The 27,771-nt window shown below is 39.4% G+C and overlaps 4 protein-coding genes across 8 annotated transcripts; all 4 read right to left on the reverse strand.

Annotated features, from left to right (window-relative positions):
* Positions 1–6,433: 6,433 nt before the first annotated feature.
* On the reverse strand, positions 6,434–8,064 carry LOC127801450 (pathogenesis-related genes transcriptional activator PTI6-like). The gene has a single exon (XM_052336628.1). It carries the CDS (start codon positions 7,452–7,454, stop codon positions 6,633–6,635), a length of 822 nt encoding a protein of 273 aa, XP_052192588.1. The 5' UTR covers positions 7,455–8,064; the 3' UTR covers positions 6,434–6,632.
* A 4,605-nt stretch (positions 8,065–12,669) lies between these two features.
* Positions 12,670–17,454, reverse strand: LOC127803361 (ubiquitin-conjugating enzyme E2 28). Of its 4 annotated transcripts, none has more exons than XM_052339529.1 (5): positions 17,309–17,446; positions 16,929–17,017; positions 16,671–16,798; positions 15,382–15,486; positions 12,670–13,012 (listed from the first exon to the last, which is right to left on the reverse strand). In XM_052339529.1, the coding sequence occupies exons 2-5, from the start codon at positions 16,996–16,998 to the stop codon at positions 12,869–12,871; spliced, it is 447 nt and encodes a 148-aa protein (XP_052195489.1). In that variant the 5' UTR covers positions 16,999–17,017; positions 17,309–17,446; the 3' UTR covers positions 12,670–12,868. The 4 variants fall into 4 exon arrangements, with proteins under 4 accessions (XP_052195489.1, XP_052195505.1, XP_052195497.1 ...); XM_052339545.1 differs by having other exon boundaries at positions 16,929–17,070; positions 17,309–17,436; XM_052339537.1 differs by having other exon boundaries at positions 16,929–17,011; positions 17,309–17,388.
* A 727-nt stretch (positions 17,455–18,181) lies between these two features.
* On the reverse strand, positions 18,182–23,429 carry LOC127803350 (probable inactive receptor kinase At5g58300). Of its 2 annotated transcripts, none has more exons than XM_052339518.1 (3): positions 22,775–23,429; positions 19,648–20,987; positions 18,182–19,089 (listed from the first exon to the last, which is right to left on the reverse strand). In XM_052339518.1, exons 2-3 carry the CDS (start codon positions 20,927–20,929, stop codon positions 18,461–18,463), a joined length of 1,911 nt encoding a protein of 636 aa, XP_052195478.1. In that variant the 5' UTR covers positions 20,930–20,987; positions 22,775–23,429; the 3' UTR covers positions 18,182–18,460. The 2 variants fall into 2 exon arrangements, with proteins under 2 accessions (XP_052195478.1, XP_052195471.1); XM_052339511.1 differs by lacking the exon at positions 22,775–23,429 and adding an exon at positions 21,123–22,748.
* Positions 23,430–24,643: 1,214 nt separating this feature from the next.
* On the reverse strand, positions 24,644–27,017 carry LOC127791779 (root phototropism protein 2). Its single transcript, XM_052321821.1, has 5 exons — positions 26,850–27,017; positions 26,702–26,771; positions 26,224–26,601; positions 25,411–26,136; positions 24,644–25,328 (listed from the first exon to the last, which is right to left on the reverse strand). Exons 1-5 carry the CDS (start codon positions 26,909–26,911, stop codon positions 24,843–24,845), a joined length of 1,722 nt encoding a protein of 573 aa, XP_052177781.1. The 5' UTR covers positions 26,912–27,017; the 3' UTR covers positions 24,644–24,842.
* Positions 27,018–27,771: the final 754 nt, after the last annotated feature.

Genomic DNA, 27,771 nt, shown 5'->3' on the forward strand with positions numbered 1-27,771 from the left:
GGTGATGCGGGAAATACATATAACAGCTACATAAACGTAAAGACAGACAGAAAGCTGAACAACTTCAATAAAATTACCATATTAACCCTTAATGTAAAAGACACTTTTACCCTCACCTCTTACCCTCTCTCAAAACCACCCTCCCAAACCCATTTCTTTCAGTCTCACGTCTCATTCTCACTTTCATTTTCACTCTCTCTCAAACCCACCCCCTGTATCTCTCCCCCACTCTCTCTCTCTCAAACCCAACCCCCGCAAGTTGTAGTGTCCGCCCTCCACATCGCTCTCGCACCACCGTCGCCCAAGGATGGCACCGCCCACTATCCTTGAAATTTTTTTCAAATTTTTGTAGTTAATTTTATATTATAAAATTTATGTAATATATAATTAAGTTTTCATGCCGAGATTGTCCAATTCCAATCCCCCTAATCCAAAGAAATCATTCTAATCCGTTATTACTATCGTGCATAATCACAAAAATAGATCTAACACTTCTCAGCATCTTCTTGCTTCAATAATGCCTCTATTCCCAACTATAATCAACTTTAGTTGTTTTTCACATTCAGCTCACCTTGAGCCAATGCAGGCAAGCAAAAAATTTTACAACATCCTTATGGACTAAAATACAGGGAGAAGGAAGCTCCACTTTGTGAGGATCAAAAAAAAGTTTTCCATACATGTAACCATTATTTACTATCGTGTTGCAAATAAGCCGTTTAGCCAACTCAAATCCGTTATTAAATTTCTTTAAATAAAATCAGTTTCAAACTTTGTTTCATACTTGAAACTTCATAATCTATAAATGTGATGTAACACACCGGAAGCTTTGTTTTCATCCCAATAGTCTTAATCAGTTCATTCTTTCATTTATCTTGACACCCTTGAATTTGATTGTTTATCCACATGCCAATAAAAATCAGGGATTTTATTGACTTGATCCAGAAATTATTATTTGATTAGTTTGCTGCTGTTTTTAAAAAAAAAATCAACAAAATATAAATCAAAACTCTGAAACTCTGCTGCCTCCATAGAAATGGAAGAATTTATGATGTATGATCTAAGACAATAAGATGTAAACAAAACCATATATAAACACCTGTACACACTACCAGTTTGTCTTGCAATATCAACTTCATACACAAAACAATCTACCATCCAGAATCTATAAGCAAGAACCTCACACAATCAAATAAAAAACACATATTCTTAATTTTTTATTTTTACAACTAAATCATTAGCAGCAGCACATCAAAAAAATGTTGTCCGATAGCGATGAGGGGCTGGCAATGGCTGTTCAAGCGACGTTGTGGTGAGTGCGTGCAGGTGGTTATTCATGGCGGAGAGAGAGGCGACGATGGGTGGGGGCGAGGTGGCCGACACGACCGGCAGAGCGAGGGGCGACAGAGGACGGTGCTTGAGGCGGGGAGGTGACAGCGGATCGTGCTTGACTGGATGGGGGGCGACGGCGGTGCTCGTCACTATGGCAGGGTAATGGTGGGGCGACGACGGACGTTGCAACCAATGGGGGTGGGTTTGAGAGAAAAAATGGGTTTGAGATAAGGTGGTTTTGAGACAGAATGAATGGGAGAGAGATAAAGTGCGTTTGAGATGGTGGTTTTGAGAGAGAATGGGTTTGAAAATGGGCGGCAAGGATGAAAATTAAAGCTAAGTTCTCACGATATTTTGGTGTCAAAATATCGCGAGAATTTGGAGTTGTCCAACTTTCAGTTCAAGTTTATGTACATGTAGCATTATCCAAAAAATTAACACAACAGATCAAATTGGTACATAAACAAGACCCAGGACCAGACCTTTCATGAGGCCCATGAAGCAACTGTCTCAAGGCCCATGGAAATGTCATAGAAACTTCACTATTTAGGGGTGCCCATAAATAAAAAACATTTTCATTTGTAAGGGCCCATTTCCCAGCCGTGCCACCCACCCTCTTCCCGTCTGCAAAGTTTATCCCTCCCTCTCTTTCACTCGTTGCCCTAGCCCTACCTCTCTCGCTCCGTTGCGCCTCGCCCTCGCTCTCGCCTCTTGCTTCTCGCTGCTGCTCCGTCACCGGTCGCTCATTGCCTCTCTCTCCTCTTGATGAGCCGTCGTCCTTCGCCCTCACCCTCTCGCTCTCACCCTCATTCTCTTGCCTCTCGTTGCTCGGTCAACGGTCGCTCGTCCTCACCGCCTCGCCGCTCGTCCTCACCGCCTCGCCTCGCCTCGCCCTCGTGGCCAGTGGCTTATTGCTCTGTCGCTCGCCCAGCAAGCATCGCCTTTCGCTGCTCTGCTCGGTCGCTCGCCCTTGTGGGTTGTGGCCGGCCGATGGCTCACTGCCTCTTGATTGTCGATTGGCTCATTTGATTCACTCTTTCAGATTTGTTTCAATTTTCAGCAGTTACATTTGGGGGCTCTTTTTTTACATTTCACCTGAATGCCCTCAAAAACTCAAGTACGGCACTAACAAGACCTGCACGCAATTGAGACTGAGAGCAGGTCTCACGTGTCGGCCAATCGTGGGCCTGAATTAAGTTTGGAAACTACCAGAAGCAGAATGATTACATGGCACAATAATGCGCATTAACGAGGATGATGCATGCATGGTTGAGGAGGAGGGATTAATAATGTGGCCGGCCGGCCGTGATTTGTGGGTGCATTCGCAGCAATTCCAGCTTCCTGCATTGCATGCCTTTCTTTCTTCCTTGACCCGATCTCCTCCTCTGCTTCCTTTGTCTCTGTCAGACCATAGACTTAAGTCAAGCAAGCTCGTTGGGCTCCAGACCCTTGGTTTTGTTTTCTAATACCCGCGGTCGGCATCGCAGACTCCTTCCTTCCACAGCGCAGCGCAGCGCTCTCTCTCTTTCACTCTAGCTTTGAAGTAGTGTAGTGCCTCCCTTCCGATCCCTTGGATGGATGGAATCCATTAAACATTTTGAGTCCGTCTTTCTTATACGATTTAAATGTTTTATAATTAAATGAAAATTTAAAATTTATGTAATCAAATTTCCCCATGAATTTAAATTTACAGGAATGAATCTTGCTCCATGGATGGATGGATGGATGGATGCACTGAATTTGAAAAACGGTAGTCTATATATATGTTATGTATGGATCGCAATGGTACGAGTGTGTGATTGGGAGGAGGACAGGACGTTCCAGCAGTAGTCTCCAGGTTTTGATTCTTGAACACGTGAAGCTCACCAGGATTTTCACTTGCCAATGACAGCTATCTAATGTTGTTTGATTTCAAAGACATAGTCAACTGCTCTCATCATTAATAATTATCCTAATAATAATGTAAGAAATAATATTAAAGGTGGCGGCTGACAAATTAGCGAAAGCTGTGGCCGCCTGTGGGGTTTTGTCACCACCACCACCACCACCATCATGGAGCTGTTATGGAAGATGACGTGTCAATTCATCACTGTTTCCTTCCCCAAGTTACCGTAGTGTTGTGCATATATATTAGTTACAGTTTCTAAGCAAAATCAATTTTACTATTATTAGGTAAATCAAATAATTCTGATTTTTTAATATAAAGTAAAATAAATCATATAATAATAATATAATAATAATAATAATACCCACGCGCAAAATTAAAATCCAAGGCACCGAAAGGTAGCATGCACGGCTGGCATGGGAGCAGCAAACGAGGAGTGGCATGAAATTAATGAAACGCAATACACGGGAGTGGAGGTGCACGATAAGTAGGATGGTCCCTGGCATGGACGATAAGATTTTATTTTTTTAATTAGTCATTGGCCATGGGTACAATCTACAGTGGAAGGCGGCCGGGTGAGGGTTCTGCTTACGTGACAGCATATCTGGTTGGTCACCCACGTGGCGCCCTCCAGATCCACTCTTTTTAACCGGATTCCAATTTTCTTTGACGCTCCCTCCCCCCATCCAAAACCAATTCGCCCTTTGCCCAGCCGCCGCGATTTCGTGGCTATCTTGAAATCTCAGCGAGTGTCTAATCATTGTATCGTTGGAATATTTTCTTTTAATTTAGTATTTTTTTTTTAAAAAAAAGTTCTATTTTTTCTTAAATGAAAAATACAACCTATATATACTTATATTTTACTGTGGAGCTAAATCACTAGATGATTTGAACTTTATTAATGTAGAAGTTAAGTTTAAATTTATGAATATATATATATTTTTTAAATTTATCTCATGAAAAATATGTAAAGTGTTTCATTTACTAATATATATATATTTAATTTTTTTAAACAAAATAAAAAAAAGGTATTTTGAGAATTCTTATGGTGTTTGCATATTATGGGATAGATAAAAAAAATATTTTTTAAAAAGTTTAGTATAAAAAATGCTATTAGAAATTTAAAAATGGGCTAAGCTTCTTGTTAAAAAATAATTTTTAAAAAGGGTAAATCACAAAGAACACTTATAAGGTTTGAGAAAATTATAAAAATTATTTTTAACAATTGAAAAATAATAATAATATCCCGTGATATCAAATAAAAAGACTAATAACCATTTTATCTTTTTTAATTTTAGAAAACAATAAAAAATAATGGTTGAACCATTGCAAATTTGGGTTTGATCAAATATAGATTAGGTTCAAATCAAATTCAAAAACCCCATATGAGTTTGAAGACAAAGAGAGAGAGAGAGAGAGAGAGAGAGAAAAGATAAAGATTACTCTTTGCATCACCAATTTCCATTCATGAAATTCCCTTTCTCTTTCTCTCTCTCTTCTGGTGGTTGGAGAAAACTGTTATGCAAATTGAAGAGTCACAGAAGCTTACTGTCACTGTGAACAAATATTATCACCAAAAGAAAAAAATTGTCAATATTGTTGGTGAACCAAGAAATGGAGTGGGAGAGAGAAAGATAGACAAATAAGGGGGAGTTTGATAAAATGAGAAAAAAAATTAAATATAAAAATATTTAGAAAATACTTAACTGAAATAAAACAAAAAAATATAATATAATATTAAATGTCATGAGATAATTAAAGCTAAACGAAGCATTGGTATTGGTGATGTTTCAAATTGATTGATCAGGCGAGATAGTTGGGGAAGATAAGAGGGAAGCAAGTGGGTCTGGGTGGGCTCAGAAATCAGAATGGCATTTACCTTGTGGGGGGGAGTCTCAGTCGGCTCCCTTTCTCTGAATCTTCGCCTGTCACATCCAACCCAAGACCCAAACTTTGCTCCGACCCTGTCTGTCTCTTTGTCTGTCTGTCCGTTCCTCCTGCAACATCTATATATCCATATATCTATGCTGTCTGTCGCATCGCAAGATTAAATAAAATAAAATAAAATAAAATATTTTTATATAAACTATATAAGATAAAATATGGAGAAGGAATTGTAGTCAATGAAGCCTAGTAGATATGGTTGATTTGAGAAGGTGCAAACAATTTGCATGGTCTCAGTAGGCTCCTCCCTCCTATATGTCTTATAAGATGCATATATGCAACACGTGGGCACGGCAGAAATTTCCAATTTAATTAAATAAAAAAAAAGAAGTAATTACGGAGGAGGAGAAGTTAATTGAAATGAAATAAAGGTTGATTGAGAGCGGGACCAAGGAGGATTGGATGAGATGAGGTGCAAGAAGTGAGGAGCAACCCCCTCTCCACAATCCACATGCATAAAAAGAGAATAGAAGGGAAATTTGAAAAAAATACAACTTTGGTTGAGAAAATAATCAAAAATAAAATATTTTATAAATCTTTACAAAATTATGACTTTTGAATGTGTGTATTGGATAAAAATATCCTTACTTTTTAATTAACTCTCTAATTATTCTTCTTCTTTAATAATAATTTTAACATTGTTTGGGTCTCGTAATTTTTCGTGTTTTTATAAGAAGTTGATTTCGATGATGTCTTCGTATGTGGTGGTAAATGGTGGTGGGGTGAAAAAAATGAGAATTAAAAATGAAAGAGAAGAATAAATTAATGAGAAAAGAAGGGAAAAGGATATTTTTATCTTGGTCTATTCTAAAAATCTTAATTTTACAAAAAAAAAATATATATATATATATAAAATATCTTATTTTTCATTATTCTCTTAAGGCAAGTCGTACTTTTCAAAATTTCCCAGAATAGAATGGGGGGGGGGGGGGGGGATCGTTTTTGTCAAAACACGTGCGGGCCCACTATCATCCACTTAATTTAATACTGACCACTCTCCGCTGGGAGGAAAATATTAAATTATATTTGGTGTCGTGTGTTACTAATGGTATTAAATTCAAATTCATTGATGAATAATGATCCCCACGGCAGCAACGAATCCTCGATCACCAACCACACACTAAATTTAATCTATTTTTACTTTTCTCCGTCCGTATTTAAACATTAAATAATGTTCATGCAAATGACATATTACAAAATATCTTCACTTTTTAAATGCCAACGTTACACGCAAGGAGTCTCTCCACCCGCACCCTTCTTCCTACCAATAATATATATAATAATTATCAATAAATTCATTATCTATCTATATATATATATATAAATTATACAAACCTACAAAAATATCTCTTCATGAGACAAAATCGCCGAGTCCACTCGGCCACTTGACAAAACTCCACGATTTAACTGGCTAGCTAGTTTTCTTATCTATCGGATCGGATCGGGTCGGGTTCCGAACATTTGGGCCTTGAAATCACGATGAGACGGTTTGCCAAACGGCCCCACCCGTCGGGTCACAAGAAATATCGGATGCGTTATCTGACTTAACCAGGAAATCGTCGGGGTCAAAGTCGCCGAGGTCGTCTTCCTCGTATAAATTTTCTGGTGTCAGAAAAGCCGGCAGGCTGATCGGCACGTCGAAGCCAAACCCGAAGACGTCCTCGTCTATGGAGCTGAACTTGTCGAAGGGCGTTAAGTCCTCGCAACGGAGGACCGACGTGGGCGACGAGGCTGCTGCGCCTGGCAGCGCTTTCGCTTCGCTGTACTCCTTAACGCCCACGACCGCCGCCGTCTCCGTTTCAGACACCGTCGGGAAGTTCGTAACGGCGTTGGCGCCCTTCAGCATAACGGCGGCTCTGTCGTACACCGTGGCAGCTTCCTCGGGCGTGTCGTAGGTGCCTAGCCAGACCCGCTTCCTCCTGGTCGGGTCCCGGATCTCCGCCGCCCACCTTCCCCACGGCCGCTGTCTCACGCCGCGGAACTTTTTCCGGCCGGTAAGGTCGGATTCCCGGGACCTCAAGGTCGCGACGCTTCGCTTCTTAGTCTGTACGGGCCTCTGCTCCGACTGCCGGAAGTCGATTTCTTTAACGTATCTCTTCACTCTCCTGACGACCTGTTCTTCGTCGTCGCTGGAGTCGGTGGCGTCGCCGTCAGTAAGTATGATTCTGACGAGTTTTCGCCGGAGAGCCGTGGACGAGTTGCTGGCCTTACTGGTTCTGACCACATGCTCTGTGAATTTGGTCAGCGGAAGAGAATAAGCCGTCTTGGAGGTGAAGGTGAGACCGCTCTTCACCATGATATAGATGCTCAGTGAAGATCGGACGGAATAAGCCCACGAATTCTCGGAGGCTAAATCATGAAAGGGAAGTAATTAACGGGTCGATCCAAACCTCGTGAAACAGAGGACCGAGTCAAAAGAGGAGAAAAAGCAGAGACAAAGAGGAGAGATTTAAAGGGTGTGTAAAGAAGTGAGAACCAGACACAGCGCCAAAGGCTTTATGTAGAAAAGAAAATCTGCAGAGAGGGATAGAGGGAGAGGGGGGGGGGGGTTGATTTGGCGGGGAAAGCAGAGAGAGAGAGAGAGAGAGAGTGAGAAGAGTGGAAGTAGAGGCAATGAGTTCTCAATTTATAGTGCTCGGGTAATGGGAAAATGGAGGGAGCATGTGAATGGGATAACCATAGCCGGTGCGTAAAATTTTTCTTTCCTTCTTTCTTTCTTTCTTTCTTTTTCTTCCATCGTTTCTCTCTCTCTCTCTCTCTCTAACAAGAGAGAAATTACCTTTGGAATTGAATTGATGGCTGCGTTAATGTGGGTGGGGGTGGGTCTATCCATTCCATGACTCTCATTAACTGGAAGAGATGTCCCAATTACCTGCAGCTCACGCGTCAGGCACTTGGTCGTCTTTTTTTCTTTCTTTTTTTTTTTTCACACACACACTCTCTCTCTCACTCTCTCTCTCTCTCTAGATTAGGGAAGAAGAGGGGTTTTAATTTAATTTGTTGGTCTGCTGCTATTACTACTACTAGAGCCAGCCTAGGGGGCAATTGTTTCATTCACCAAACCCGCCGTGAGCCGTGAATGAAAGTGCTGCTGCTGGGGACCGACCGTTTTTGTGGAGTGGCCACGCACTTCTTAATTAAATCACCACAACACCTAGTCCGTCTGTCTCCAAATATTCCTTGAATTACTTACATGTATCATCGCTCATTTGATAAGACGTGTCTACATTGCTACCAAGTTTATAATAATAATAATAATAATAAAATTCCGCTTAATTTTTCGAATGTATCGCTAAGTTAATTTTGATATATGAATGAATTATTATTATACAATTAAATATTAGAAAAAAAAAAAAAAAGCTTCTTCTAATCGAATTATTATACACAAATTACGTTCCCCAAAAAGGTGTTCATATCCTGAATTAATTAATTGCTCTGAGAGAGGGATATTTTTACATATATACAATCCAATCCCTTGAGGATAGGATAAATAAACATAGGCATAGGCATAGGCAAAGGAGTGGGAATTTCTTAATTTTTTTTGTATTTAACCTGAAAGCAAGACCATCCCGTCGTCCGTTTCTGCAGCAAGCAATTTGACAACTTTTTAATTGATAGGACTGACCTTTGTGCAACGTGGCCACTCCACAAAATTCAGAGAGTCAATGCAGTGGGAACCACACCTCACTACTCATGGAGACGTAAACCCAACTCTTCTTCTTCTTCTTCTTCTTCTTCCCCCACAACACAACATCCATATGCTTGCTTGCTTGCTTGCTCGCTCGCTCCTGTTCGTTTCCATGCTTTGGTTTTGTTTTCGTTTTAATCAATCAATAAATACAAGAACCCATCAAATTAATAATCCATCCTTCTAATGTGACATCCTCGAATAGCACCAAAACTTTAGACTTTGAATTTTGTGCTATATATATATATATATATATATGAGTAATTGTTTATTTTGATTGAATAAATTTACGTACGGGTAATCTCTAAAGAGAGAGTTATTCAGAATAAAAATTAAAAAACTGTAACTTCAAAATTATATAGAATAAGTTTCTGAAATCTCAACCATTAATTATTTGGGACAATTCTGGCCTTCTTTAATTAATTACGGGCCTAGAAAGAAGTCTTCATTTTCCACTGGCAAATGACTTACGACTCGGCCAATTCATGAGGGAGAAGAAGAACATATGATAATAGATAGCTAATACTTCTTCAGCCATGGTGTCATGTTACCAAAAAACATAGACTTAAATTAACTGATATATTAAAACAGTTTAATTATTATATTCATTTTGGTATATTTAAATTAATCATATAATTGTATAATTAAGTTCCAGTGAGGTCATATGACATTTATAATAAAACATGCATGATTTTGTATTTTGAATTATTTGGTTAGGGAGGGAGGGAGGGAGGGAGGGAAAAGGGGGGGGTTGAATGAAAAGTAAGGGATGATGGAGGAGAGAGTTGGTTGGGTTGGGTACTTACTTGGGTTGCCTTGAAGAAGAAGCGATGAAAATGAGAGGCCTCTTCTTCTTCTTCTTCTTCTTCCCCAGATTGGCAGGTGATTGTTTATTTATTTATTTACAATTACAATGAAGCCCGCCCGGAGAGCCCCCCCATCCCATTTTTTGCTTGTCAACAAAGCCATGATTATTGTATTGAATAATTTCTAATCAAAACCAAAAGCTTAAATGAATGAATGACTTTGATTAAATAAATAAATTTCCAACTTGTTAGGTTGGTTTGGAGTACATCATCATCATCATCATCATCATCGGGTCGGGGATCATGGGTCGAGCGACACGTGTCCTCTGGCTTTTCGAGTGAATCGAGGATGGAGTGAAAAGCCCCCCCCCCCCCCCCCCCCCCATTCATGTTAATAATATTATTATTATAGAGATGGATGGTATGGAAGCCCAACCCAAGTTAAATGATTTTATATGGGTAAATTGATTGTTCATATTTTAAATCTTGGTATTTGATTCATGATGTGTTTAGGGCAGAGGCTGGGGGTTAAAAGAAAAGGAGTGTTTGGGGCTATTTTTAAGATTTGAGAGGGGACGAAGAAAAAAACAAAGAAGAAGAAAATAATGGGGGATGGAAGAGACCTAATCCCATTTATTTTAAAATCTCTGCCCCACAATCTCTCCTAAATTTGGTGGTGAGCGAAGGAAAGATAAACAAGGTAAATATAGTCTCTTTATTATCCCTCTCCTATTATTTTTTCTTTTCTTTTCTTTTCTTTTAGTTGTACATCGTTTGTTCCCTTCTTTCCAAGGCCTCCCAAACATAACCTAAAATAATAATAATATTTATAAGAATTGAGTTAGATCAAGTAGAGTCTTAGTGTTAGTTGTCTAATTCAAATTTAACCTAATACTAATGGGGTGCAAAAATTTAGATCTAGAAGTCACATATCCAATTAAGAAAAACTCGAATCAAAACAACATTCATTAATTGTTAGTTCAAATTGGTTCTTTGGTGTGAATAAACACTTGTAATACATGTAAAGACTTAAAAAAAAAAAGTTAAATATACAAGTCTTGAATTTTTTAACCTTTCTAGCTTGAATGCAACTCACTTGAATGGTAGGAGTTGAGAGAGAGAGAGAGAGAGAGAGAGAGAAATCTTTAAAAGAAAAAGGAGGATTGGGGTTGGCAGAAGAGTACACGTAGAGCTGAAAAGAAGGGGAATAGTTAATCCCTGCGGATCAAAGTGGGGTAGGAAAATAAAATGATGTCTAATTTGCTTTAGGGCCTCTTAGAGTGAGGTGAGAGGCGTTTTTTGCAAGCAAAATACTACTAGTCTACGGCGTTGGGTGGCACTAATAATATTATTGTTCTTATCATCCCCATTGCAGAGCTGAGATATTTATATTTATATAATATAATATTAATACTCAACTGTTGAAAAAGGTAAAAGAGAAAGAGAAGAAGACCATAGAAATAGAACGGCCACTTGGCTTTTGCTTAAATAATAATAATTGAGAGGGTGGCCGATCCCTACCATAGCCATTCGCATCTTATATATCTATCGTATCAAAGTCCATCGTAATGGTTGGATGGTTGGCTTGGCTTGGCTTTTCCCTCTTCGACACTTTAACACGTGGATAAATTGCACCCCACTCACTTGTAACTGCTTCTGCCCAATCCCAGTGTTAACGGGATGCTAAGTTACTCTGTTGTGTTGGTACGATATTTATTCATTTATTATATCATTACGCATTCACATCGTGAATGCGTGTTGTACCTAATGGGGGATGGGATGGGATGGGATGGCAAAAGAGTGAAGCACGAGGCCACAACACATCACAAGCATCAGGGCAGGTGCACCCTGCCAAACTCCCTGGTTTGTTTTAACTTTTTAGTAAAATCCTCAAATAAAATTTACCCCCCCCCCCCCCCCCCCCCCCGGCGTAAACAAAAGTTAATTCAGTTTTTAGTTTTTTTTTTTTTTTTTTTTTTTTTTGGGGGGGGGGGCCTCCATTGTAATGCCAGACGAAGAGCGTAGGTTGCATCCGTCCTTCGTGACCAGACAAACATATACTCTCACGGGGTTCTATATATTTATGCAAACCATCTCTTCATAAAAACGAACACAAGAGATTACATATAAATGCTGCAGCTTCTCTCAACACTTGCAAATCAAAACGAAGGTCCTCTGAACTAAAAATCACTTTTTGCTTTTGTTAAATGCGTATTCCTCGTTAACTATGGTGGCCCTCCAGGAGTCATCTCGCATCTCAACGACACAAATAAAGCCCCCTAAGCCCCTTGTTTCCAACTAAATAAACTCAACTTTTAGGGCTTGAGAATGAACATCACCAAACCGTAAAAAAATTGAATAAATAACCAAACACAAATGGCAAAAACGATATGAAAGAAAAATAATAAAAGGCGGCCCCACAAGACATATTGTGGTGCGCGAGAATGCACAGATAACACTGAAAATGACAATTTCAAAAAATCAAGATACCCAAAGCAAGGATATCCACACAATTTGGGTCTCTGAGTTACTAAACTGATAATGGACATGACATTATAATCCAGAGGTCACTGCAACCTCCTTAACCCAAGAAGGCAACAAGGGACAAATTTGATTGACAACCGAAGGAGCAGCTACGAGGAACTTCCCCAAAAAAACCCATAACAAGACAAAACTGAGGCGCCGAAGAAAATTGACAAAAGCGTAACACACAAACCCCAAAATATCAGTATTCCGTAGCAAGTGTCAGGATCAATATGCTCAAGGATAACCACCAACCATTGCGTCCTATTCTCATAACTCTCTTGATAAACTGCAGGTTCCAAGGCAACAATCTTATTATCATTATAACAATAATCACCGGCAGTTGTGTTCTAATTGAATGCTTCCGCAAGACGCGTTTCCAATGTGTTGAATTTATTTTACTGCTCCTTTTAAACAATTTAACTAATAAGCATTGCACAAATGAATCCACATATCATGCAACAACAAGAAGTTTAAGCAAACAAATCAGCCGCTAAAAGACAACAAAGCATTCATTACGCTACAGTTCCGTTTTCCCCTTCCAATGTCTCACAATTGATATTCACAATTTAGAGATCAAGCTCAAGACATAAATAAACAACAAGTCCTTACCAACATTTTTATTCTTTCAGCCAAGGACATTGAAAAAGGACATAGCTACATGTTCTTTTGGAAGACACAAGGGACCCTCTATCAACCCATGGCATATTTCTGAGTCCAGCTGCGAGCAGTAGCCTCATATTTGGCCCTGTCAGTCTTGTACATGTGAGCTATTTCCGGCACAAGAGGATCATCAGGGTTCGGGTCCGTCAACAAGGAACAAATGGAGAGGAGTACCTGAAAATTTTCATTGCACTTAGAACACAATTTCTGATTCCCAAAAGACTACAAAGAAATTGCATTCTTTGAGCCTGTGACAATCCTTTAGATCTCTACAGGAAAATCTGGGAATTTCTCCAATTCACACATTAAATTAAATTGGCATTATGATCTTAGGCTGCAAGCATTTGAAAACACCTTACTCTTCTGTTCAGCTAGTTTCTCTACCATAAATAGAAAATCCAAATTAGCCTCAACCTAAGCATAAATGAAAATCCAATCACATGTACCCCTTAATTTATTTATCTTTACTACAACTTATACCCATCCCATTTAATTTTAATGGGCTCAAATATGTGTGGACACCTGTATAGTTTTAACAGGAATAAATAATTAACAATTATCTTCATCTACTTCCTATACTTCATAGACACATAGATATACACATAGATTGAGGCCATACAATTATAAACGATAAAAGAGTGTTAGCTTCCAAAAAGAGAGAAACAATTCATCTGAAATAACCAATTAAACAAAGGCCTGCATCTCACATTCATATAATTCAATGTTTACCATTAACATGAACAAAAGGTGCAGGACTCTACTGAATTACCCATATACAAAGGGACACTGTCAATAGATAGCTGGAAAACCCAGACGGGTCTCCCCTCCATTGTTTTGCGACATCACCATGCCCCCACATACCCAAATTGGCCAGCCATTGGATTTGATGTACGTTTTCCCTGATCACTTAGTTATAATAGTAGTTGATTTGGGTTGGATTTGGGGTGGCCTGCCATTGGATTTGACGTACATTTTCCCTGATCACTTAGTTATAACATTAGTGAATTTGGGTGGGGCAGGGTGGGAGGAAGGTGCTTAACATATGACATACCAGGCAGGTGAAGAGACGGTGACTCAGTGCTATATATGGAAAAGATGTTAAAATAAGTAATTAAATCTTGGTACCAAAAGAGAGCGCTGTGGTCAATTAAGGTTGTAGCTGACTTTTAACTTTCAACACACACTTAAGCTGTGAGCTTGATTTAAGAAATGGTTGTGAAAGAGGTGTGAACCTCTCCTATATAAGCATATATATATATATATAGTTTTTATTTCTTTCTGGTTGAGATTTCATTTACTTTATTTCAATTCTAACTAATTGCATTGAAGAAAATGCTCAGGATCATCACTAATGACTCTTCCTGCTGAAAATTATTCACTAATAAGACAAATAACACCAGCATATACAAAGGACAATCAAAGTACCTAGTACACAAGCTTTTCATGTCCAAAAAAATTGGTTCAAATATGCAACGGTGAAAACAAAGAAGTAGCTACAAAGAATGGCCAAAAATTCTTGTAAAAGGTGACAGGCTAATCAATGCCCCAACTCTACACTTAAGCCAATAAAAAAATAATAGTCCAAAATTCCAAATACCCACTTTCTTTTTTCCTTCCTAGGGTACCAAGATCATATCAACCACCCCAAAAACATATCTAGATTTAAAATCAACGATAGGGGCATATAATGAATAAAAAGGCAATGGACAGACAAGAATCTGCTCCTCGTACATCATCATCAATTGTATCTTATTCTAGCCAAGTTAAGGTCAGTTGCATGGCTTCCATAATGTCAATTGACTTCTAAACCTCACATTGACAATACAAATCCAAGCAAAAGAACAATGTGGCAAAATTTACGTTGCGGCACAACCCTCTAGCAAGGGAATTATGAAAGTCCAACACCACCTTCATATGGAAAAGATTCATAAGATGACAGTGAACGAAGATAATTGATATGGTCTTGCTCCATTGTATAGCATTGTGACATCAACCGGTACAACTACTACTGCCTCATAATAAATTAAAATAATTAAATATCAATGGTGATGATTTTACAATGTGCCGCACAAACAATAAAGACAATTACAATTAGAGACAGTAACTGCTCTTTCACACCTAAACTCCTTCCAAGATGCTTGTGTCATTAACAAGGAGTAATAACTTTCCACATTAAGATAATGTGATAACCATGCATGACTAGATATTGAGGTTAACAATTCATGTGACAGAAATATACCATCATTTTCAAGACTATAGTTATTATACATTGGCTCTTCTTGTACATGTTGGCAGTGCACGAAGCTCCCTGTTTTGCTAGGAATATGACACATTCATTTTTGTAAGTTGCTTTATCTTAGCTTTGCAAAGGGGTTGTTTCTAGAAGTCAAACCCAGGCACTGAGTCTCACAAGCATGCAACCTTATTGCTACCAAGGCTTGTCATTGGGGGGGGAAAAGAAGTGTAAGAAAGATGTAGACAAACAATGTGTAAGAAAGATGTAGACAAACAACTCAAAATAAGAACAGGAGAAAGATCAACACCTTGGATATGGTTAATGCTGGACTCCATTGTTCTTTGAGAATGTCAAGACAAATACTTCCATTGCTATTGATGTTTGGGTGGAAGACCTTAGTCCTGAATGCTACCTGGATTATTAACACAGTCAGCTTTCATAAATCTCTAAAGCATTGGACAAAAAGAGAATATAGCATTAAATTGATATTCATAATGTCAATTACTATACGCATTTTATCGTCTATGGTACTCCTCTTACCCTATCTAGGGTTTTTGGAGAACAGAGCACATCCAAGTACTCCTCTTACCTAGAAAAAAAGTCACTAGACTTTATACACAAACAAACTCATCAATAAATTAAACAACCCTTTCATTCTTTTCTAGGTTTTCCTTCTTTTTTAATATAATGTGCATTTCTCTTTGTTTTCTTGACAAATAAAATGACTCGTTTATTGCAAGCTAAAACTCTTCTGCAGAGTGGCAAAGAGGATGAAAGGGTGTGCATGATTGATCTGATCAACGTTATAAATTTTAACCAACTTAGTTTTCAAGGTTCCTATACATTCTTCTAATCCTCAACATCTTATGGTTTCTCAAGCATATTACTCATCATTACAATTTGTTTGTCTACACTAGCTTGCTATCTATTCGTTCCTATTAGAATACTAGTATCAAAGTTTGCAAACAAGGCCCAAAAATATCAAAGATACAAGCCAAAAATATTGAGGATCACCTTTAAAGAGTCTATAAGTCCAAATTTCTGACAGATAAGACACACCTATCCTCTCCAGGCCATTGGGGAGGGGAGGGGGATCATAATGAGGCATTGGCCACTCAATCTTTTGCTTTATTACTAACAGTAACAGGGCAGGGTTATTCCATTTGCAACAACAGGATGGCAAAACGAGTAAAGTGAAATCAAATAGCATGATGGAAAGCGAAAATCCTAGAAACTCTCCGATGCAGATTGTATGAAGTAATTAACTATGCATTGTACACAATTAAAGAGTTCATGTCCAAACTTCTGACAGATAGACACCTATCCAGGCAGGACCACTGGGGAGGGGGAGCTGATGCCTCCTCATAATGAGAGTTGGCCCCTTGCTTCATTACTAACAGTAATGGGGAAGGGCTATCCATTTTGCAACACCAGGATGGCAAAATGGGTATAGTGAAATTTAATGGGGGTAATGAAAAGCAAAAACCTTGACACCCTTGAAAGCAGTATGGAGTTAATGGTTATGCATTGTACATAAAAAAAGGCGAAAAAAAATCAGCAAATGTACGGTACAACAATAGGCAATTTGAGTCTTACCTTGGGGGGCTTAAAAGGGTAATCAGGAGGGAAGTGAATGGAAACGAGAAACACGCCTCCAGAATAAGGGCTATCGCTAGGCCCCATAATTGTTGCTTGCCAATGGAACATGTCTTCGGCCACAGGACCTACACCCCAAAAAGAGAAAAAAAAAAAAAAAAAAAAAGAGAGAGAGAGAGAGAGAGAAAGGAACCAAAGCTGAAAACCTTCCACAAAAATCCTACATAAATAAACGGACAAGCAGACGAGAAAACATACCGGCGCTGCATGATGTGGGAGGATCCTTCTGCAAATCCTTGAGCTCCTTCAAGATACGCTTGGACGCCATCGATTCAACCAACCTAAGACTTACCAAATCAAAAGGCGCCCAAATGCCCACACAATTAGCAGATCGAAAAGCCTAACCAAAACTACGGTTAGATAAAAACCACCGACGCATCAAAAATCAATCAAAGACTCGTTGCACGAACAGGCAATCGAGAAAACCCTAACCGAGGAACAATTCAACGATCAATAAAAAAGATTCAAGATCTGGCCCCGTTTTACCTCCACAAACACGCATATAAATGCACAAAAAAAGTATAAATAAATAAATAGAGAGAGAGAGAGAGAGAGAGAGAGAGAGGGACGGAGAGTACCTAAGGGCGAAGACGGATGATTGAAAATGGGGAGGAAACGTACAGCGGCGAGGGAAGCAGTGGTGTGAAAGCTACTAATATAAGAAAAATCATTGACAGCCGTGAGGGAGGGTTGTTTCTAGAATTTTCGTTGCCAATTCATAATTGGCATTGGCGTACCATTAACGCCAGTCCTATTGTCTTTATACGTTGCCCCAACCCGACGAAAGAAATGTTCAAGCCGAGTCCGGTTTCAAGAACCATACCCGTTGTTCTTTCCGGGTATAATAATTCATCGAGATCCAACTTAAATTATTACTAAATTCTTACAAGTTTTCAAGGAGTTTGGAAATCAAATTCATTTCGAGACACAACTGAATTGAATATGAATAGATTAGACACATAATAAAGCGATAAAAATATATTTAACCTTATTAATTGAAATAATCTAATTATTTTTCTAAATTGTGTTAAAAAATCTTAAATTTAACCAAAATACAAAAGTTGAGCATCCCATGGCTTAGGCAACAGACTATATTTATAATATATATATATATATATTAGAGTAAAATATATTATACACCCCTAAATTTGATATATAAATTTAAAAACACTTCTTACATTCCAAAAATTATATCCACTACCCTTAACATTCGAATATTGTATCAAATTACACCCTAATATATTAGATTTACATTACAAAGAGGCCCCCTAATGTATGTTTAGAGACTTAAAAGACTTTTATTAATTTCTTAATGTTTGCAATGGGAGATAAATGTAATTTTCAAAATATGTGCATGGGCAGTAATAATTTAATGAAATTTATTAAGTGTTAAAGAGTATAATTCACTCTATATTTCGTTAAAATAATATAATTATAATCACAAACACGAAAAAACGAATCATGTACAAATTTTTGACAACTAAAGAAAGGAATCAAATGATAGGTTCAGTTTTTAATGTTGGAATAAAACAAAAAAAAAACTGAAAAAGAGCGCACAAAAACTAACAGCCAAACTTGCGCACAATACAATCCCTCCCGAGTAACTTTTGGGGGTTAAGATAAGTTCAAAGAAGCTGCTGCTGCATGCATATGTGTACCTTCAGTCTAATGAATTCCTCGGAATTGACTATAGATAGAACAAAGAATGGTACATACAGTGGAATCGTCGGTCATGGCGTCAGCACATTTGAGTCCTTGGATTTGTTCTCTTCGGAAGACGGCCGGTTCTCCGAGTCGGGTTGCCGGATTTCTTCAATCATCCTAACAACCTCATCCATGCAGGGGCGCATGTCCGGCATCCTCACCACACAAGCCATGGCAATCTGCAGCATCTGCACCATCTCTTCCTCGATGTGGTGGAATCTCATCAACTCAACATCAAAAACCTCGGCTGTCCATTCCTCCCTAATGACTGAACTCACCCACCTGGGAAGATCCAGCATGTCATCGTGCCTCGGTGACTGGATTGGCTGTTTTCCGGTCAGCATTTCAAGAAGCAGGACGCCAAAGCTGTACACGTCTGATTTATGAGTGTGCTTGCGCGTTTCAATCATCTCAGGAGCGCGATATCCTCCATGTCGGGTTCGAATGGGGGGAAAGTTCAGGAGGGGAGCTAGGCCAAAATCAGAGATGCAGCCTTCTGAATCCTGGTTTAGGAAGATATTTGAGGACTTGATATTTCCATGGCTGAATTTTGAGCCACCCATTGCATGAATGTGAGCAATGCCTCTTGCAGCCCCGAGGGAAATCTTCACTCTTGAACCCCAATCTAGTGGAGGTCTCCCACTGACCCTATTTCCTGTGATTCCATTAAATCAAGTGTATTATAGGATAATGAGAATAGCTGATTCAATATAATGTATTTTGTCCACGAGGAACACACAGATTTTTCAAGAGAGCTATCAAGAGCTTGCAGAGTTTATCTGATTTCTCATTACTGATGATATTTAATCCTAACAGCCTACGATCTATTGAGAAAATTTTCCTAGTGCACCAATTAAGCTTTAAGAAATTATTGTAACAAGCAGAAGGTCCCACAATGTTGATTTGTACAGTCAAGGAAAATATTAACCAAGTGCATGGTAAATATATCATATGTTACTCTTGTTCAAACACTTGATCAAAGGACGCGATGCTCAGTTTTCTTTTATTTTTTCTCTTCCCTCCGTTGGGAATGAATAAGGCTATTACTGAGTATTGATCTCAGGCTTTTCAGTTACGGTGATGAGAGGGATTAAAACCAAGCACAACCTCTCGAGCTCGAGTGACATTCTTGAGCTTGTCACCCCACGTTCTCATCATTTAAAACATAACTCCGGTAATTTTTAGAAGAGGAAAAGGAGCAGAAAACGCATACCGTGCAAGAGCATAAACAAGCTGCCAGATTGCATATAGTCGTAAACGAGGAGCTTCTTATCCTCGGAGTAATAATAAGCGCGGAGAGGCACAACATTTGGATGCTTCCCAACTCTATCTATAATCTCCATCTGCTGTTCAAAGTCCCACTGCCCCAACACTACTTCTTTCAACCGCTTTACCACCACTGTAGTTGCTCTCTCCAAGACAGCCTTATATGCAGCCCCAAAGCTTCCCTTCCCCAGCACCTCGGCTGAAGCCTTTAATAAATCCTCAACATCAAAATTATAAGAAGAGCCTTCAAAGAAAACCAGCTTGTTCTTTTCAGCATCCTGGACCCCACTCCTAAGCTCCTCCTTGGGCTTCTCATTCCTCCCACCACTAGAGGCCGCCTTTCCTTTCGATACACTGCTACCCTCACTACCCTTTTCCTTCAAGCAGAAAAATAGTAAGATTAAACCAGCAAGAAGCAGCATGCCAGGCCCTCCAATTGCAATGGCAATGATTGCTCCCTTTGTGAGCTTCTTCCTGAAGCTCTTTCTGTGAGGAACTCTGGGTGGTGGGAATAATGTAGAGGCAGGTGAAGGGAATATAGGGGAGCATCGATTTAGAGGCAGACCGCATAAGAGACGGTTTCCAACAAATGAAGATTTGGAGAACTTTTGAAGGGAAGAAGGAATAGAGCCACTAAAATGGTTGTAGCTTAAATTCAAATGCCTGAGCCTTGGGAAGGTGATATTTGGAATAGGTCCAGAAAGGGAGTTGCTTTGGAGACTCAATCCAGTGAGCTCCATCAAATTCTGAAATGCAACTGGAATGATGCCTGTGAAGGAATTAAATGAGAGATCCAGTACACGGAGTTTTGAGGAAAAGTAGGCTGGAATTTCACCAGAGAAGTTGTTATGCTGGAGGAAGAGGTGTCGAAGAGTAGGGAGGGAGGAGATATCAGGAGGAAGATCTCCACTGAGCAGATTGGAATGAAGGCTCAGAACCCCCAAGGCATCCAACTTCCCGAGAGTGTTGGCAGGGATGGGGCCAGAGAGCCCAACACCAGGAAGTCGAATGGCGAGCACATGGCTGCCATCTGCAGTGCAAGTGATGCCTATCCAAGATGTGCAAACAGGGGCAGCAGCGTTCCAGTTGAGTTTTCGACCATGAGGAACAGCAGCAGCAAAGTCAAGAAGGGCTTGTTTATCTGCGTTCAGGTCAGAGAGATTCCGAGGAAGAATAGTAACAATAACAAAGATGGAGGAAAGCAGTGGAAAACTCAAGCAGATTTTCATGGGGAGTAGATCACCACAAGGGTATGAAACTAAAACTAGTATAGGTGTTGCCGCTTCCCTGGTGAGTAAAGGCCAAAAAACAATATGAGATGGTTAAATAACAAAAGAAGCAATTAACAAAGGTCAGACAAGAATAAGAAATAAGAAGTTAAAAAAGAAATACATCACAAGAATGATATGTTACACCAGGTACCATATGGTTGCCAACAATTGCAGAAGGAAAATTAAGAAGCTTTTGCTCATACAAAACAAGAAGCAGGACAGTCACCCGCAGATTATACACAAAAGCATAGATCCTTCTGCCAGCAGGAATTTATATGGCTTTGTACTTCCAAATATCTGTAGTTTCCTCTACTTAACTAATACAAAGTAACAATCATGCAATTTAGGAGTATAAACACCAAGTGTTGGGTATCAGTTAACACAGAACTTCTCAACAAAAGCATACTAGTAACTTGGACTACACAGATTTAAGTATGTGCTCTGGCGAGGCAGGACCCACAGAATGGAGGCACTAAAAGTAACTTAGATTAGCAGGGAAGAAGGCTCAAAAGTTTCATGTGACATAATCACTAAGGCAATGCAAGGAAGAAGGGTTTTTTTTTTTTTTTTTTTGACATAAAGAAAAATAACCAGACAATCAAATTATTTACGTACATGCATTGTTACGTAAACTCATTTTCATTTTCTTTTTTTCTTCCTTCCACAAATCCTAACTCAATATGTCAATAAGAGTTTTGAAACAACTTTAACTCAACTTTTTGCACTACCTTTTCCCAAATTATCCAGAAAACAAAGGAAGCTGATAGAGAGAGAGTCAAAATACAAAAGCAAGAGGCCAAGTCATCCCAGAAAGAAAAAGGCATAGGCACGACTCTTTCTTTTTGCAAAGTAAATGGGGTAAGTTCAGATTCCAAGTGACATCTGTGTGCAGAGTAAACACACCCCGTGTGCAGAGTAACCACACCCCAACTCCTTGACCCACCCATTAGATTAAGATTGATGAAGTTTACCCATGCGCCATCCATGGCGGGGCCATACACAACTTTTTCTATCATCTCCTGAACAAACCCCCGCTCCTCCACCGCACCACCCCTACTAAACAAAAACATCTGAGAACTCAAAACAGACAAAAAAACAAAAAGAAAGAATAGGCTATTTTCCATTAGACTAGAGCTTCTAACAGCAAATGAAAATAAAAATATGCAAATTGAACATAGTTTTTCATCTTTTCTTAAAAAAATCAAACATCCCTCGATAGAATTTTATATAATCAACAGAAACAGAACAACCTCAAGTTCACTTTTTCTTTTCTTTTTTTTTTTTGGTAAAATTGGCTAAGCACCGACTCAGAATATATCATGGTTCTGTTCGGCAGAATTTTATGCTTATTAGACTTTGGGGAATGGACTAGGACCACCGATCACTGACAAATTATCCTAAATTTTGTCAACAAAAATCCACCTCTGCACGTTAATTGAATCGACCAAAATCATAGTCAAAGTTGGAGCAACTTCCCTAACCTTACCACGCGAGAGTTTGGGCAGAGGTCAAATTTACGGAAAATTCTCCTTACAAACGCACTAGAGATTTGGCATTGTTTGGGCAGTTAAAACTACCAGTCTTCATTTGTCGTGCCAAAACAATAAACAGGTGCAATCTGCGAGACTAGAATTATCTAAAGTCACGACGTCAAACTACAACCAATCTAGTTCCTAATTCAGATATCCACGACATTTTCCAACACTCCCGTGCCGTGACTCTTTGCAGGATCAACACCGCTATACTCCAATAAGGAATTCAAAAGAAGAAACAGAGCGTTGTTAATAGCTAGAGATTTCAAACCTTGCAGCCGGCTGGGGTTCATGTCAAATCTCAAATGAAACAATGGCCAGAAGAATCAAAATGTCCCGAGTTTCCGCTAGTGTTTACGAAGATCTGCCAGTAGACCTAGACCTCGTCGAGCTCCAAAGCCGTCACTGAAGCAAACATTCCAACCTCCAAACCGCAAGTCCGGACTGCCGTACGCCGACGAGTCGCAGCATTCAAGTCGAAAGAGAGAGAGGATCTCGTGGCCACCTTTCCATAGAAATTCAAAGGTGGATCCCGAAGATTCAATCACTGCGCGGCGGACGACAGGAGCTCGACGAGGAGCGTTCGAGTGGGATTTCAGCTATCTGTCAAAGACTGTGTAGAGAGATCTGTCCTTTAATGAGTAGAAGAAGAAGTGCTTTTGCAGAACGCGAGAAGATGACAGAGGCGACGTATAGAGAGAGAGAGGGAGAGAGACAGCGTTCATGATCGCTCTCTTTTAAGAAGCTTTTTGGTCAAGTAAACCAAATCACCTATCTATGCATTCTGGTTTGTCAGGACGAAAGTGTAATTTAATATGAGCTCAGTCTGTATCAATTTTTGTAAAAATAAGATAAAAATTAGATAAAGCGTTATTATATCCGATTGCCCGCCGGGTGGGGTGGCAATGAAAATTATTTATTAGCATCTGTATTAGAAAACTTGGGAGGGAGGGAGGGAGAGAGGGAGGGATAAAAAAGTGTATAATTGAGTTGAGACATAATCATAAACGAATGCATTCCTTAAATAATAAGATGCCTTGCTCCCTCCACCCACCCACCCACCCACTCCCAACCCACCATTCTTCATACTTTTGTCTTTCACTTTTAATTATGATTTTGGTTCATCCTCATCCTCATCGTGCTTCCTTCCTAATATATTGCAGCTAGATTTTTCATCAAACCCAAACCCAAACCCAAATCAAATCAAGATAACCACATTAAGATCCAAATCAAGCACATCATATGGTGAAATTATTTTGAGTTTATTTAGAATATCACACACATTAATTAGTACCGTTTACAATGTACCTTGATTAGGTCTCTCATTAAGCTTCAAGGAGAGTTAACTTGTCTTTTAACTCATTTATTTTATTTTTCTTTTTATCTTAGAAAAATAATTTTAAATAAAACAAAGAAAAAAAATTGTGTTGGATAAGACAATAAAAATAATTACTACACCCATATACTTGAAAGTATTACTTTTAGCATTCTATGCAAAATACCGTACTCAGAATTTAAAATCTGTTCTCTTTTTTTAGACTAACCTTCGCTGGGCTGGGCTGGGCTGCCACCTTAGGCCCATTCCTCTTTCATTATTATTATTATTATTATTTTTAGTGCCCTTTGTCCTTCCTTCGCTAGAATTCAAATTAGGACACACTCATCTGTTGGGACAATACCAGGACATGCTAGCTAGCTGTATCATCATCATCATCATACATGCACAATGCAATACTACAAGTCATGCACCCACTATTTGTGTGCAACAATTTATAAAATAATTTCAAAAGTTATTAATTGATTTTCAACATCTCTAGTATAAATATATACTGGATATTTTCTAATGATGTTCTATATATAAAAAAAAAAAACTCAGGAAAAAGATGAAATTTTGGGGTTTTATGGGATGATTATACTTTATATAGTTAATTTTACATAATTAAAAAAGTTAAGATTAAAATATTATGAAAATCTACAACCCTAATCCTAATTATTATACAGCTGTAAGGTTGCAAAGTGAAGCAAGGCGAGATCAAGAGGAGAGTGTAAATAAGATGGATGGTACCATCCATCAGTACTCCCTCCCTCCCTCCCTCCCTGCTGAACCTCAACAACGATCAAACACGGTTACACTTACACATCATCAAGCATGCATTCTGTTCGATATAATATTAATAATAATAATAATAATCATCCGACAAAATGCAACCAATAGTGAACAGAACAGGCAGAGATCATCAAACAGCACTGCTTGATCAAATAAAAATTAGCAACTTAATAATTTTATGCAAAATGGAATCACTCACTTAATTACTCGCTAATAATTCATTCATAATCAATCAAGAGACAGAGAACCTTCTTCGCCTAGGCTTGCTGATGTCCACCGCCTCATCTTCAATGTTGGAAGTGTCCTTTGATCCATGCTTGAAGGGGTTCAACTTCCCCAATTTCTTCGACACCGTCGATAAGAACGTCGGCCGCCGCTGACCGCCCATCTTCCCGGACGTAGACGGCCCTTGATTATTCTTCTGCAGATCAGCCACGTACATCTTCATCTTCAGCAGCTCTGTGCGCAAGGCCTCGTTCTCCTTCATCAACGACACGTCCGCTTGCAGCTGGTTTCTCGTTGTCAGAGCGTCCAGCGTGTGTCGATCGTCGCCGCCGCTCCTTATCTTTAGCTGATCGTAGTATAGAGCGTGGAGGACTACCTGGACGGGCAAGCGCTTGTTCTGCGAGGCGTGGATCCTGGCTTCGTAGGACAGCCTCAGTGGATCCATGGAGCTGCAAGTCTTCTCCCGCTCAATCTCGTCCAAGTTTGGATGAGCCTGCAATTCAATCACGTTTTCCAGTACGAAGAAGATGGAAATGTTTTCAACATAATTCCAGCAATTTTGACAATCGGCTTACCTTCAAGTAGATATCAATGGCTCTATATAGATCATCGTCTACCTTCCTGGCCGCCTTCGGCACGAGATTGGCGATTCCGTTGAACTTGGAGATGCTCAGCTCATCGTATGTAGCGATCTCGCCGAGGTACGCGTCGACGCTCTTCGCAACTCTCTGCATCGCCGTCGAGCAAACTTCTCTGAAATCGCCACCGTTGAAAACCGCCACGCTCTTCTCCTTCTCCACAAATCCTGATATGATCCTCCGTACACTGTCCAGATCGAACAGCCTCGAGCCGTCGTAGCTGAACGAAAGCACCAGAAGCTCGTCGACCGCCACGTGTTCCAGAATTGCCGAGATTCGCTTCTCGAGCTCATTCTTACAGCTGTTGCTGGCTCTGAGGAAAATCGCGCTGCGGAGGAGGCAGCAGAGGAAGTTGATCGGAAACGCTGTTTTCTCGGCCGGAAATAGTGCGACAATTGATTCCAGGAGCTCTTTCTGCTGGATTATGAGTTCGGAGTCGTTGGATTCCAGCAACTTCATGCCGCTGCCCGAGTGGTCTCGAACGAGATCCCGGAGTGTCCTCTCTGCGTAGCTGATTATCGCGCTCGCTACAGTTAGGGCTTTTGCCCCTCGCGACCTCATTCGTGCAATGACCTTCTCGAAGAAAGCTATGTCTAAGATCGACAGCTCTTCCGTCCACCAATTCGGCGGTGATCGACTTGGAAAGTTCGCCTCGTTACAAGCCTGCAAAAGTGAAATTAACGATCAGTTTTGTGACACGAACAGCATACAGATCGAGACACGTTGGAAAAAAGGAGGCGAGAACACTGCCTTAGCGCTTGCGACATCGACGCATCGGTTTACGATGTTGAGGTTTTCGGCCATGGGAAGAAGATTCTCGCAGGACTGCAAGACGACTACAGCGCCGGAGAGACTGCTGAGGGCGACTTGGCAGAGAAAGTCCTCGGTTCGACCGGCAAGGTTTCCCTCCGAGTACCTGTCAGTCATCTGCAGATACTCGGCGGCACAGCGAAGAGCAGCAACATTGCGAACAGTGATCTCGAAGTTGACGCCATAGCAGAACTTCGCTGCCTTCTCGAAGATCTCGGGTCCTCCGGGGATGTCTGACAGGTCGATTCTCGTCAAATCAGGTTCTTTCGATTCCAATATGAGCTTCCTTATATAATTGCTCTTAGCCACCAGCATGAACTGTCAATGACGACGCAAATTAAATTGAATTTAACACTGCCTTCCGTCTCTGCAAATCAATTAAACTTGGTACTCAAAACAAGAACATCTAAATCCGTACCTTATGAAGATTGAAAGTAGCTTCACCTATTTCCACCACTACATCAGTTGGAAGATCTTGGGACAAAACCCTGCAAAAGATTTAGAATCAAATCTGTGATCATTAAAGCACACCCAGTAATATATATATTCGGTGATTTATTACGTACCATTGGCCAGTTCTCTCCATGGCAAGAGAGAGCCTGTTGCAGTTTCTGATGGGGGCGGCCATGGCTGCTTTGGCTTCAGAAGATGGAGCTGTACCAACTTCTAAGATAGCAACCCTCTGTTTCGGTCTTTATGGAGATTGAGAACTTAATATTATCCTGATTCTGCTATATTAATTGTATCTACTTGGAATATAAACGAACCTGCGCCTTCACTTTCAGAATAAAAAAAAAAAAAAGGAATTTTATCCTTGGAATTATCTGCATGTTCTTTTATCAGTGTTTCAACTAATTAGCGTGTGTTTGTGAAGCCGTATCAATCATGTCTCCATGCATGCTCTTAACGGAGTTTCACTTTCATCTTTGCGTTTGATTGGGGGCGGGGGATTTTAATTTCATGAAATTTGAATTTCATCCAATTTTAATTTTTTAATTTAAAAAATATATTTTTTTGAATTAAGATGAAATTTAAATTTCATAAAAAAAAGTATTTAATAAAAATTTTAAAATTTAAATAAAAAATAAATTTCACCTCCAATTTTTCACTCCTATCAAGGCGAGCTAGCAGTGCACATTGACATGTACTCAGCTGGCTCAAGCTGAAGAGAGATAACATAGTATTAGAGTTTTTATTAAATAATTGACATGTACAATATGAGCAAAAAAAAAAAAAGCAACAAATTAAAAATTAGCATGTACAATTTTGTAATTATATGCATCTAATATATTCGGATGCTTTACAAGGAATATATATATATATATATATATATTGGTGATCTTAGAGTGCATCCTCAATTAAATAGTGTTACTTGCGCTAGTGGACATATATACATCAATTAGAGAATGTTTTTGTAATTGAAAATAATTGTTTTAAAATTTTCAAGATAGTCCTAATAATTAAGTTATATTTTGGATGTTAGACTTA

Source organism: Diospyros lotus, chromosome 1 (genome assembly GCF_014633365.1).
Source record: "Diospyros lotus cultivar Yz01 chromosome 1, ASM1463336v1, whole genome shotgun sequence".
NCBI lineage: Eukaryota > Viridiplantae > Streptophyta > Magnoliopsida > Ericales > Ebenaceae > Diospyros > Diospyros lotus.

Coding starts and splice junctions, on each gene's coding strand:
- LOC127791779 (XM_052321821.1), bottom strand. CDS start 26,911: ATGGCCGCCCCCATCAGAAACTGCAACAGGCTCTCTCTTGCCATGGAG. Junction 26,602..26,701: donor CTACTTTCAATCTTCATAAG/GTACGGATTTAG, acceptor CGTCATTGACAG/TTCATGCTGGTGGCTAAGAG. Junction 25,329..25,410: donor CCATTGATATCTACTTGAAG/GTAAGCCGATTG, acceptor ATTGAATTGCAG/GCTCATCCAAACTTGGACGA.
- LOC127803350 (XM_052339511.1), bottom strand. CDS start 21,172: ATGAGCAAAAGCTTCTTAATTTTCCTTCTGCAATTGTTGGCAACCATA. Junction 20,988..21,122: donor CAATTGTTGGCAACCATATG/GTACCTGGTGTA, acceptor TTTACTCACCAG/GGAAGCGGCAACACCTATAC. Junction 19,090..19,647: donor CTTGTTTATGCTCTTGCACG/GTATGCGTTTTC, acceptor ATGGAATCACAG/GAAATAGGGTCAGTGGGAGA.
- LOC127801450 (XM_052336628.1), bottom strand. CDS start 7,454: ATGGTGAAGAGCGGTCTCACCTTCACCTCCAAGACGGCTTATTCTCTT.
- LOC127803361 (XM_052339529.1), bottom strand. CDS start 16,998: ATGGCGTCCAAGCGTATCTTGAAGGAGCTCAAGGATTTGCAGAAGGAT. Junction 16,799..16,928: donor TCCCACATCATGCAGCGCCG/GTATGTTTTCTC, acceptor TTTGGGGTGTAG/GTCCTGTGGCCGAAGACATG. Junction 13,013..15,381: donor CAGCATTAACCATATCCAAG/GTGTTGATCTTT, acceptor GAAAATTTTCAG/GTACTCCTCTCCATTTGTTC.